Here is a 12,740-nt window from a genome sequence, read left to right as displayed (position 1 = left end):
TCTTACCAAGTGAAAATTCATATGAAAGTTCAGTCAATAACTGACCAATCAACAAAATTAAGTTTACCACCAGCCATAAAATTGACCACAAGTCATAGCTAACCACTAAAAGCTCAACAAGCTGTCTACTGGTGAAGCTAGATAAAATTACAAGTAAAACAATGAAAATATTAATAACAATCACTCACTTCTTTCCATCTGGCGTTGTAAATTCTTTCCAGACAGTTGAAGCATCTGCTCTCTGTAATATATGAGAGAAATTAATCAGATGGAAACAGAAAATGATAAATATAATAGTTGTCATAGAAACAGGTAGGAAAATAAACTAAACAAGATACTCATAATGACCAAACTACATTGAACCAAGGAAGTAAAAAGCTTGCACGTGATATAGATAAAAGTGAAAATCCCTCTCATGGTTTCCTTTAAAATTATATGTATAAAAACCCTTAAAAATAGCATACCTACACGCTCACCTGGAAAGTAGTTACAAATCAAGAAAAATATAAGGGCCAGAAATTGTCTTCACCCAGAATCCAACTCATTTCCACTAGCAGATAAGAAGAACAACAAGTACTTGGCATTTTCCTAGCATCTCAGAATTGAAAAACAGAAAACACTTTCAAACCTTTGATTCTTTATCCCTTTTTCTTTTGTTTTTCCAAACAGACAAAACCTCGGAATTTAATCTTAAAGTGACAAGAGTGAAGCTGGAAGAACTTTCATAAAAGCAAAGGGGCATTTCCATCGGTCCACATATCTGTTTCTTTCACTACAATCTTCTTTCTAAAGCAGGTAGTAACATCCAGTTTATGTTATTCTACTTTGTTCTGGAATACCATTGAAAGCGAATTACCGTACCAAGTGCAGAACATTTCCTCTGTAGTAGAAGAAGAAGCAGATCCATAAAGCACAGATTTGAGGATAACAAAACTACCACTCACTTGAATGCTTACTATTCAACATGATACCACAAACAATACATGTCATAACGAAGGGCACACGTACATATATATATATTTCCAGATTAAAGAAGAAGATAAAAAAAATGGCAGACAACATATCACAAGAATCATATCCTGCTACTCGTGCCTCACAATGCAGATGCATTAAAAAAAAATTAAAAAGCTGCATAGAAACAGAACCAAGAACTAAGAGAATGTTCAGTTTGCATCATAAAGCAAGAAAGAAGCAACAACAAATATAGAAGGCCTCAGTGTGTCATCAATCCTTGTAAAATAAAATAGAACCTCTTTTTAGCACAAAAAGAATATCAAACCACCCAAGCTACAAGTGAGGAATATGATTAATATGGTACATTAATGCCTCTAAATACTTCTCAAAACATGAGTGTCTGTATGGAGTAGATTGAACACCCAGATATATCCAAATGATGTCACTTAGAGCAAGCATATCAAAACAGTCAATCAACTTTGGCATTTTTTTTTAATACTAAGAAAGGGGATTTTATTTACAATGTCCCCAAAGGATAAAGATGCAAGAGGGAGACAATTCACCTACAAGAGCACAAACACTCAAAATCAGAAGGCATACAAAAACAAGATAGTAAAAACCAAACAAAGAGGGAGTATACTCCCCACAACAAGGAATAGGAAGAAGGCCCAACTCCTAGCCAAGGAGTCAGCAAGACAGCTGATGCTTATCAGGATGTGAATCCAGGAAATCTGAAACTCCATAAGTTAGATCCTCAATCTCATAAGAAATAAACCAAGAAACACTCAGGAGGAAATTTCCTCCACACAACCCAGCTGGGACGACCTCTGAATTGCCCCCAATATTTCTTTTTTAAAAGGAATAGCCCCCAACATTTCTTTTTTTAAAAGGAATTGCCCCCAACTTGGAGGCAAGATTATCCACATAGAGCAGAAGATCCTGGAGGAGGGCCTGCAACTCTTCTCAATAGACTTACACACTGACCAAAGGGACCAGACAAGACAACACAAACATTTCCAGATTGCCCTCCACATTAGCTGATACAATGAAGATTGTTCTATTCTAACATTACAGATCCTCGGTGAGGTCCAAAAGCATAAGCCGATAGAAATATCAAAAACTGGTATAGGAAATCATGCTGTATTCTGAAATCGCTATTTGGTGGTAGCTAGTTGACAAAGTTGTCATTTTGACTCAACTGATTGAATCAGCTGGCTTGGTACAATTCTAAACATTAGCCTTAAGCTACTACCATCCAATCTGATCCAAACATTTAAAAGTTAAAGCGAACTTTTTCTGAAATATAATTAAGAGAAATTTAATATTTAATATTTTTTCTTTAAAAATAAGAATTTTATAATAGCCATTTATTTGACTGTAAACTTGACATTAGCTGCAATGTGTAAATATTTATTTTTCAAGGCGATAATGTAGATGAAGAACATACATCATGACAACTTTTTTTTTAAGAAAGTGATCATCACAAACTTTCTGCAATACAATTCTCCACAGCTAGTGAACATGATAATTAAATTTCCATAGCTCCATAAATATCTCGGTACATGTCATATGACAGTATATAGTTTTGTCCAGAAAAAGATACTCCTGCAAAGGCGATGTTTCTACTGTGAAGTCTTAGGTTCAGGTCTGCCCAGCGTACAGAATTCAGCATTCAAAAAAAATGGTTAAAATTCAACAACTGCACGACATCTCTGGTCAAAATCATACAAAAGTACATTTTCAAAAAAAAATATATATATATATATATAAAAATAAGCTTCAACATAAAGAATTTCATTAGCATGTGGGAAATCATCAAACAGGTGAAACAATGCAGAATCATACAGCCCATGATTCACACATGAGAGAAAGTAGTCTAGCTGTTTTCTGAGAAGAAGTCAATGTATTTTAAGCCTATGAGTTGTTGCAAGTTATCTAAGATCATAGAAATACAGAGACTTCATTCTCCTCATTGGGACATTTATTTTGAAATTTGTAACATAATTTCTCGTCTAAATTGTACATGGACGCACACTCCAAGATCTGCCAATCATTTGGTAGACTTACACGCTAAACAGGGATCTTCCCTCCAACACCTTGTTGTGGAGGTCAGCCCACCCCAATAGGTTGTATTTCTCTCACTGATTTATTGAATATTCACTCTTTCAAAAAAAAAAAAGTTCATACAGGCTCCAAACAGTAATAAAGGTAGATTATTTATAAAACAAGTATAACTGATTGCTAGCATAATCTGTGTGGATCAGTTTTTCTCTTGAATGAAATCTGGATTTATCATTTTTTTTTAAATGTGGTGTATAAGCTATTGAAAGATAGAGTAAAGTACAAACAAACCTAGCTAGGCGGGCCTTCCTCCACAACAAGGTGTTGAAGTGAAATATCTATCTTAGCCTGAGTGTCTGCCAAATGATTGGCAGAACGTGGAATGTGCTTCCAATTACAATTTAAAGAAGAAATTAAGTTACAAATCTCAGAATTCATATCCCAATGACGCCATGGAAGTCTGATAGACTTTGCACGCCAGTCAATGACCGTCTTTGAGTCCCCTTCAATGTAGAGGGGGCCCGTGAGCCGGCTTGTAAATACTTGAATTCCGTTAACCAATCCAGAGAGTTCAGTTGTAGTGGAGTCGGAGACTCCAAGCAGCCCCTCAAAGGAGAAGAGGAGATAGCTGTTTGCATCGTAGATAACTCCGCTATAGCCTGCAAGACCCGGGCAGCCAAAGGCGGTTCCATCAAAGTTTATCTTGAAGTGACCCGTTGGTGGAGGGGCCCAAATAGCCATTACTAGGGAACGGGTAGGCTGAGACAGTCCAGCAACTAGCTGCCAATTTTCTCTAAGATTGGAGCTGCTAAAACTTCTGAATTTTTATCAGCTCAGTAGCAAGATTGTTACATGACCCGTAATGTTATCAATCAATATTTCGGAGGGGGAAGATTTAAAGTTGAAGTTTCTCCTGTTTCTATCCTTCCATAATCCCCATAGGATATGCCCAATGCAACATGAGAGAAGCATCTTACCAAACTTTGGGAGATTAGCACTAGTGATTGAGAAGATAATGGATGACAGATTTTGATAGGCACGGTACTAAAACCCAATTTTATTTAAGAGGGTGGTCCATATAGTATGGGCATAATGGCAAGATAAGAGTATATGATTGGCCATTTCTGGAGCATTTTGGCAAAAGGTACAAGAGGGATCTTGGACGGTAGTTCCACGCCAAATTAAAGAGTCTGAGGTGAGATTTTTATTTCTACAAGCGTTCCAGATAAAAAAATTGTGCGTGGTGGGGCAAGTAGGTTCCAGACAGAGACCACAAGGTGATTGGACTGATTTTAATTGAGGTTACAGAGGAAGTTGTAAGCTGAAGTGGTTGAGAAGGTACCTTTTGTACAAGGGGTCTGGACCAATGTATCAGGGTTAATCCAGGGTTTAGCTGTGGAGATGCTTGAGAGGAGATTAGATGCCAGAATGGCTTCAGTATTCGAGAGAGCTCTTCGGAGGTTCAAATTCCAGCCCCCGGTTTCAAACCAAAGATCTGAGATAGAGGCATCAATATTTCTAGCTAGGATTGAGATAGACTCATAGCTAATGCTAAGGCTAGAATGGCCAATCCACCAATCGAACCAAAATTTAGTGGAGGTCCCATTACCAACGTAGCATTTAACAGCTTTCTTGAAATTAGGAAGTAACATCGTTATTTTTTTTTCCAAACAGAGGATAGTCGGTAGTGTCTTCCCCCCTCAGTCTATCAACCCGAATGTTTGTTGGCTTTGGTGGCTACTAAAGTTCTCCAAATCAGATCAGGTAGAGATTGAATTTTCAGATCCATTTTAGGAGGAGAACAGAATCCGTAGTGGTTGTATCTCGGATACCAAGTCTGCCAAGATTTCTATGGGGAGGGCCAAATGGTGAAAAAAAGTATCACTTGGTGAAATTTGGATTTATTATTAAACGCCTTGCTGGAAAAACTGACATTTTCACTGGGATTATATTATGACAGAACTTAGAAGAAAATGCACAACAACTTTTCTTAGAGTAATGACAAGATATAAACTATCATAAAAATAGTATATTAAAATGGCTCCTTCAAACAATATAGCACATCAACATCCATATAAATATAACATTTGTCACATACATGATTAACTACAAGTCAGGTAATATGATGTGTAACTAACATACACTCATACCTCTGAAATGAGTGCCACATTGATGTACCTGTCAACAGGTTTTTAAAGCTATACAAATAAAACATTTGACATCTGCTAAGTATAAATACAATAGCAAAAGCATAAATGGGTCAAAAGAAAGATTCATATGCCAATTTTCACGAATTAGAAACTAAGAGGTGAACTGAACAGTTGATAAGTTCATTTCTAACTATTACCAGTCCAAACAAATAGAATAGAAACAGAAACATTATCTCAGTTCTGGAGCAATGTAAGGTGTACATATGACTAAGTAAACAGAAGTATATCGCAATAGGCACATCGAGAATTGCATATTCAGAAAAGCCACAAGTAAGACAATACAAAATAAATGATGTCTAAACTTCTCAATGAAAGCAGACAGAGGCTCACCTTTACACAATGACTTTTTATTTTTCAATGTCGTGACTTTTTTCTTTAAAACGGTGATGATTTTATTTCAAAGGAAAGCAAAAAAATACATCAAGGGAGGTCTCCCTTAATAACAAAAGATTGAAGTGAGGGACCCAATTTAGCACAAGAGTCAGCAGCCGTATTGGCTGATCTAAGTACATGAGACCACAAAGAGATAAAGCAGCAGGTAAAGAGCTGCACGGAAGACAACAAACATATGAAGAAGCATACAATTACTACATGGAAAAACAAGGACTTCACAAATCAAGAATTGGCTATTCCACACCCTTGAAAAGCTAGGATCCTAGAAAGATGACTGTGAAACGAACAACCAACTGGAGCTTTTGTTTGGCCAAGAACCACTCGAACTACTCAGGTACATGCAATCAACTTGAAATAACTCCATCATGCCCATGTTACTAGCAGAAGCCATGACTAGTAATGGTAGGCCTGGAAAGCAGAGGACAATCCCGTAACCTCTGCAGACAGATTTAAGAAATAAACAAGGATTGTATAGTGCCAGGTCTACATTCGATAATCAGGGTCTTGAAATGAAAGCAAGTTTATGAAGCTTCTATTTAAAATTTCCAAAATCATTTTAATCAAAAAAATTTATAAACATGATGAGTGCACTTCCAGTTTAAACAGCAAGCACAAGTAAACCAGAAGATTAATGAAAGCAGTAGATATGGACAGTTCAATGAAAGTATACACAGCAATTTCCATCATAACCTGACCATTCTAAATTGCAGATTACAAGCATATATATGAAATGGCCCTTTACGATGAGAAAATAAAAAGTAAAATAGCAATAATTGCCTGCCTTGAGCAAAGTGAAATCCCGCCTTCATAAGAGAGCATATAGAGCAGTTGTATTTTTCTCCTGACGTGCCAAATGACATCTCTACAAACCAGTAGACAAACATGCAAAGAAACAGAGAATCCGCATAAAACAATTTTGATCAATTAAGTACAGATTCAACTGTCAACAACACCCACATAATGCTATACATTTGTTTAAACAGACTCCGAAGCCATTCATCCATTTAATTGTCAAGGCACTGAGACAGAACAACTAATTCATTGGAAATAGAAAGGCACCAATGACTCACCTCAATGGGTGTCATTAGTTCTAAAGGCTTCTCCCAGCTAGACTGTCTTGTCTTTTTGTTGTAATAATACCTGAAGCATTTTTATAGAAAGATAAATGGCATTAACAATGTGAAAACTAGAATCAGAGAAATCTTGACACATTTTTTTTTTTGAAAAGGATGTGTATATATATAAACAAGAGAATTACAGAAATTACAAAGAGGAGAGCATAGAGAAATCTTGACACTTGATGATCAAAAAATGCCTTTTTCCCCCAACAGACACAAAATACTAAATGGAAAAACAAAGGTAACTGGATGTTTAATATTCTGAGTTAATCATTAACTTGGCCTGCCAGGTCTTGTATAAAACTGTGTAACGAAAGTTCTGGAACCAAGCACAAGCAACAGGAAGAGTCACTTTTCTACAGAAGAATTGTTGTACTCAGCCATGTTAAACAGCTGACTAGTGTAGTTTAATTTTGATTACAAAGCTCTAAAAGGCATTACAAGAGAAACCAATGATTCAGAAGTGTGACTATTTGATGAAGAGCAGCACTCCAAGTGGAATGATTTTGAATATATTTTTCTCAGAAAAAGCATGAAAAAAAATTATTCATGCCAAGAAAGAGGACAACAGGGACAAAAGGAAGTCCAGAGTGGCTCAAAAAGAAACAATATCTCAATATTGAAACAATGCCACACTTGGGTGGGATTAGGTACATAGTATCTCCAACAAGAGGGGTTGCCAGGATAGCCCATCGCTTACGAAGTGGTATGCCACATGAATTAACCGGCCACTTATGAAGATATGCACACCTGTGGTCCCGAATCTAGTCAAATAACTACTAAGTCACCAAGTGGAAGATGAAAACCCAGCCACCCAATGAACAACTCCCACAGTTTTTCTTCATCATCCGGGCCCTGACCTGAAAATCCTATCTTACTTGGGAACATGGAGGAGGGCCTTCAACAAAATCTCCGTAGAGCTTATATCCTCAAAACGGACAAAGCAGATCCAACCATCACTATCCCTAATTATGCCACTGCCCCACCTGAGACCTAATTCCCTTGAGAGCAACCATCCAAGTTCCCCCTTTTTTAAACTGGCTAAGTTCAGTTTTAACCAACCAATTGGAAAAAGAAGCCCAGGTGAGAATCTCCCCCAACCTAACTTCCTTGCCCTTTATGACCAAATCTGTCAAGTGGTGCAATCCTTCTTTTTTTCATTGGAAAGCAATGAGAAAAGAGAATCTGCCATATTGGATATAATGGATGATTTTCTCAGTCAAACCTCCCTTGGAGTGAGATATTCTGTCAAAGGTTCTCTCAAAGTAGACTGACCAAACCAGTGCTCAATCGCTACTATCCAGCCACCCATGCTTTGGGAAGGGCCATTAAAGGAATTGCTAGACCACATTCATAAGAGAATATAACACATACTTTGAAGCCAAACATGCACCATGGCTCCCTAAATGTCAAAGATAAAGGAGCAGTGGCTGCAGAGATATTCCAACCACTCCTCTGCTATTGAGCATAGATTAAACTGAAGATTTTACCCTTGGTGACCCTACTGGTCACAAAATAACAGAGGAATTTTTACCTTTATTTGCACACTAGAGAGGTTTGTGATCATGGACGGGGCTGCACAAGAGGTATTATCTCTACATTTCACACATTTGATCCACAAAACATGAGATAATACATCTTGGATTGAGGATCTACAATGCCCTTGCCCATGACCCATTACTCTGATAGCATCTGTATCTTTTCTGAATATCCTCATAGTATATGATCAGATCTTCATACACCCCCCACCCCTCACACACACACACACAACGGAACCCAGGACAAGTTACAAGTCCTCAAAATCACTCTGCATCTTTTAATTCAATACCCAGGCAAAGACTTCAACAAAGTCATACAAGAAAAAAAGAAAAATCATAATTCATATACCTTCTTCCATCAGCAGCAGTATGCTCCTGCCAATCAGATGAAGCCTGCAGACTAAGGTGAACATTGGTTGCCTGAAATTTCCAACAGTGAACATCAGATTTGATTATACTGATGAAGGAAAACAAAGGTATGAAGAAGAAGAAGAAGAAGAAGTCTGCACAAAAAAAAGAGATCAAAGAAAATGGACAAATTTCTCACAGGAGCAGTAATGTTTGTAACTGATGTTTGCTGGCCAGGTTGTGGTACAGGCGTGACAAACTGAGTCGCAGTCTGGCTCCATTGCTGTGGACCCACTGAAGTCGCCGACGTATGTATTTGTGACATTGATTGATATGGGGAGTGCACATTGATATTATGAGTCTGCCCATATGAAGCTGCTGCAAACTACAACCAGAGCATAGTACATTAGTAATGAATATAAAGGGCAGCTATGGTCGAGCTATCACATCAGCCATGAAACAAGTAGTGCAAACAACTTACAGTATATGAGGACGAGAGAGGCATTCCTAAGCCTGGCACATGGCTATTAACTGATTGTGTACTCTGGTGAGGTGGGAGGGATGGAGAACCAGATGTGATGGGTCGGTTTGGCTGACCGTAAGACAATGGCATTCCTTGTGATGAAGGTGGACCCTGTCCTGGGTGAACTGGCAGAGGTGGTATTTGCTGCATAGGCTGGGAGAACTGGGATTGTTGTGCCTGAGCAGAGACAGCTTGCCCAAGTGGTCGAAATTGTTGGGAAGCTCCAGGCAAGAACTGTTGTGCGGGCTGAGCTTGCCCCGTGGGTCTGAACTGCAATATTTACAAACATATTTCATTAAAATGGTAAAAATGGCTAATACAGCAAGTAGCACCGAAATAGCCAATATCCTTCAATCATGATTTACATTAGAAGTACAACAACCAATCACCGATTGGTAAGCAAGAAGACTCAATGTAAGTTCTTATATGGACTACTGCATTTACCTGCATAGACATTGGTGCACCAAAGGTTTGAAGTGGACCTGCAGATCCCACCATTGGAGGCCTGAGGGGCTACAAATATTTGCAGCATGAAGCAATCAATCAGAATCGTATCATAGTTGTGATCAAGATAAATATTTACATGAAAGGAAGATGTTTTGTACCACCTGCTGTGCACTTTGCTGATTATTAGCCATTCCTCAAAAGAGGCAAGCAGCCTCAAACACTGATCAAATAGCTGCAAAAACCCACATTTCAGCCCAAAGGTAACAAAATTTTCCCAGCATTATGATAAAAAAGAAAAAGGAGGAATAAAACAGGAAGGATAGCATAACAAAAAAAAAAAAAAAGACTACAACAACAGAAATAATAGATACAGAAAAAGAAGCATGACACAAATAAATCAAAAACCTTTATAATTTAATGAGCCAAAGAACAATTTCCATAGTAAAATGCCTACACAACAAATAAAACAAATGTGGAAGCCATAGAATTGACCTGTTTGCATTCATAAATCTTTTTAAATGGATCACTCAACGAATATGAAATCACCAAACTTCAGAACAGAGCACTTGTTCTTTAAACCACATTCAAATACTCCACATTATTCCTAAATTAATTTGGTAGGGTGAAACAAAAAACAAATGACATGTTCGGAACTGAGTAGCAAAGGCTCCGACTCTGACAACTATAGAAACACGCCCAATTAATTGCTGAAAATTGAACAAAGTTTTTCTTTCCTTAGTCAGAGTTCAAACATTTTATCCCTTCATGATAATTTCATAATATTGAAAGCATAAAAGACATTATACTACGTCTGGATGACAGTATCCCTACAACGTAAAATAAAGACAAAAAAATGATGCACAAATAACAAAACTATGCCAAATCATCACAATTCCCATCACTATACGATTGAAGTGTCCTAAAATCATAAAAACCAAGGTCAATGAACTTCTCGAATGCAACCTGTAACATAAATTGCAGCACCTATACAACTCCAGCTTAAGATCTTGGATGTTAAGAACAGCCATCACCAAGCACCCAGAATAAGTGTACAGCATAATCTTATATTTCAGTAGAAAATTGCACAAGCTAACAAGTACAATATAACACATATTTCCTTTTTTCTAAAAGGTGCAGGCGTACTACATTGGCTAATAGTAAGCCAAAATAGCTCAGAAGTAGAAGACCAATACATTGCTCAAACACTTAAGCTATCAAACCAAAACCATTGCACAAAGCTATCTCTATGCAACAAACCAAGTAGATACAACTTCAGAAGATAAAAAGACACCTGTTGAGCTACTTGGAATCAGCATACAAAATTAGGGTTCACCTAGGGATGTAAAAGACAAGGCAGTCATATTCCTGTTGAATCTAGGCCGTATAAGAAAATTTAAGCAACTTGTCTTTTTATCACATTAGATCCACCTTAAATGGGCTTATAACAGTAAAAAAACGAATGCAGTCCTAAAAAAGGAATTTAAAAGAGATGTACTCTAGACTAGCTTGCATCCGTATTGTCTATGTAGGTTGCCCATGTTTCCAGGATATTGAATAGTCAAACGTCCATATTTTCCACAGTTTCAGTACTGATGTCGACTAATGCATATGAAATTTGTTAATTCCTTTGGCCACAGCACTTCATTCATCAAAAAGTTCAGAACCCAAAAAATCCAAATCAACTCCAAATAATATACACCACCATATTGAAATTAGTTGAGAGCACGAAATCTCACAAGTTCGACAAAAAGTAAAGTTTTAACAGTTACCCTCACAGATTAGTAATCGACAACAAAAAGCTCTCCTACTCACGTCTAGAGTTTCTCTACCTTAAACAACAGATAAGAAAATGAATCAAATGTAAAGGTAAGCTTTCAAAATATATATAATAAACAAATAAAGGAATAGATTTGACGTCAAAATTAGTCTAGACCGAAAAATGTCCAGCTCCAGTTCCAGAAGTCAGGATGTCGAAATAAAAACAGACTTCAGGCTTACATTTTATAGCAACGAATCCACAGAAAATGCACAGAGAAAGTACTGACTAAGTTGCGATGGAAAGAAAAGTCTACCAAAAGGCAGAACAATTTTGTAGACCAGACGTACTTATGTATCAGAAACGCAGTTCCTAGTCGCAAGCTTGATTTCTCGGTATCGATTCAGGACGGAGAAACGAAAACCCTAGCTGGTGATTAATCTCTCTCTCTGGGTTTTTCTCTCCTAGGCTACGGGTATTAAAAATAAAAAGTGTGAAAACTGAAACGTAATCATGGTCATTCACTTATGTAAAGGCGCCATAAGGATGATGCCTCGCGGTTACACGCGAGGTGGAAGTGGGACCAAGGTACATGGGGAGCAGAGTTGCGCGCAAGACTCGGTGTCGGGTCGGTCTTCCTCTGGTGGCCGGCGTGGTTTTATGACTCGAACTCGGGCTACTTTCGTACAAGGAAATCCGAGTCTGACCGATTCAAAGTCGGGTCACTTAAGACGATGTCATCCTTCGAAAGCGAGTTAACTCTCCCAAATCCCGAATCAATTTGCTGAGTAAAAAGCCACAAGTGGGAGGCTTAGATTTGGAAGAAATGCCCACAAAACAACATGATCTTCAGAAATTATAAAAATATAACATGAAGATATGAGTTTAACCAAATTTTATATTGGAAAATCTCATAAAGTTTTTAATCTATAGCTTGGGTCATTTTCATCGAATGGCTATTTATTAGATGTACTTAGAGCTTTACAAGCCTCCATAGAAGTCTAATTTGAATTTAACAAAAAAAAAAGGGTAAATGGAGAGGGAATTGTTAAAATCCGACACCCAGATACCTCATGGGGTCTACCGAGAAAGGGAGCAAGACCGGACATCTCCCACTCCCAGTGAAATTACTGGTTTTACTCTGTGATTATGATTTTTACATCTTATCAGAGTAACCCAGATCCACCACCATTTGTGGTGGACAGAGCAGCCATCAAAGCTGAATTCTTTCACCCCAATAATCTAGGTTTCAAAATTTGGTTTTTTGACACCTATGGGGCCGCCGAACGCATGGAATTTTCCAATGACTTTTATCTTTATTTGGAAACAAATAAGGTTATTATATCCTTTGTTGATTGGTTCATGCAAACCAGACTCAAGCAAGCGGAGAAA

At 37.7% G+C, this 12,740-nt stretch overlaps 1 protein-coding gene across 2 annotated transcripts in view; it reads right to left on the bottom strand.

Annotated features, from left to right (window-relative positions):
• The window catches only part of LOC137967065 (pre-mRNA-processing protein 40A-like), a 32,704-nt gene extending 20,870 nt beyond the window's left edge, over positions 1-11,834 (bottom strand). For both annotated transcript variants that reach the window (XR_011116484.1, XM_068813489.1), the window contains exons 1-8: positions 11,699-11,834; positions 9,754-9,824; positions 9,590-9,658; positions 9,104-9,415; positions 8,822-9,007; positions 8,624-8,694; positions 6,689-6,758; positions 189-241 (exon numbers count right to left, since the gene is read on the bottom strand). Coding sequence is in view for 1 of the 2 variants with exons in the window: in XM_068813489.1 (XP_068669590.1) it covers positions 189-241; positions 6,689-6,758; positions 8,624-8,694; positions 8,822-9,007; positions 9,104-9,415; positions 9,590-9,658; positions 9,754-9,783 (791 nt within the window). In the remaining variant the exon portion in view is untranslated. The remainder of the gene's footprint in view (positions 1-188; positions 242-6,688; positions 6,759-8,623; positions 8,695-8,821; positions 9,008-9,103; positions 9,416-9,589; positions 9,659-9,753; positions 9,825-11,698) is intronic.
• Positions 11,835-12,740: the final 906 nt, after the last annotated feature.

This window comes from Aristolochia californica, unplaced genomic scaffold, assembly GCF_029961685.1.
Source record: "Aristolochia californica isolate CCGP_79_NKW_82.1479 unplaced genomic scaffold, dmAriCali1.0.hap1 SCAF_6, whole genome shotgun sequence".
Taxonomy (NCBI): domain Eukaryota; kingdom Viridiplantae; phylum Streptophyta; class Magnoliopsida; order Piperales; family Aristolochiaceae; genus Aristolochia; species Aristolochia californica.
This window is presented reverse-complemented; position numbering and strand designations above follow the sequence as displayed.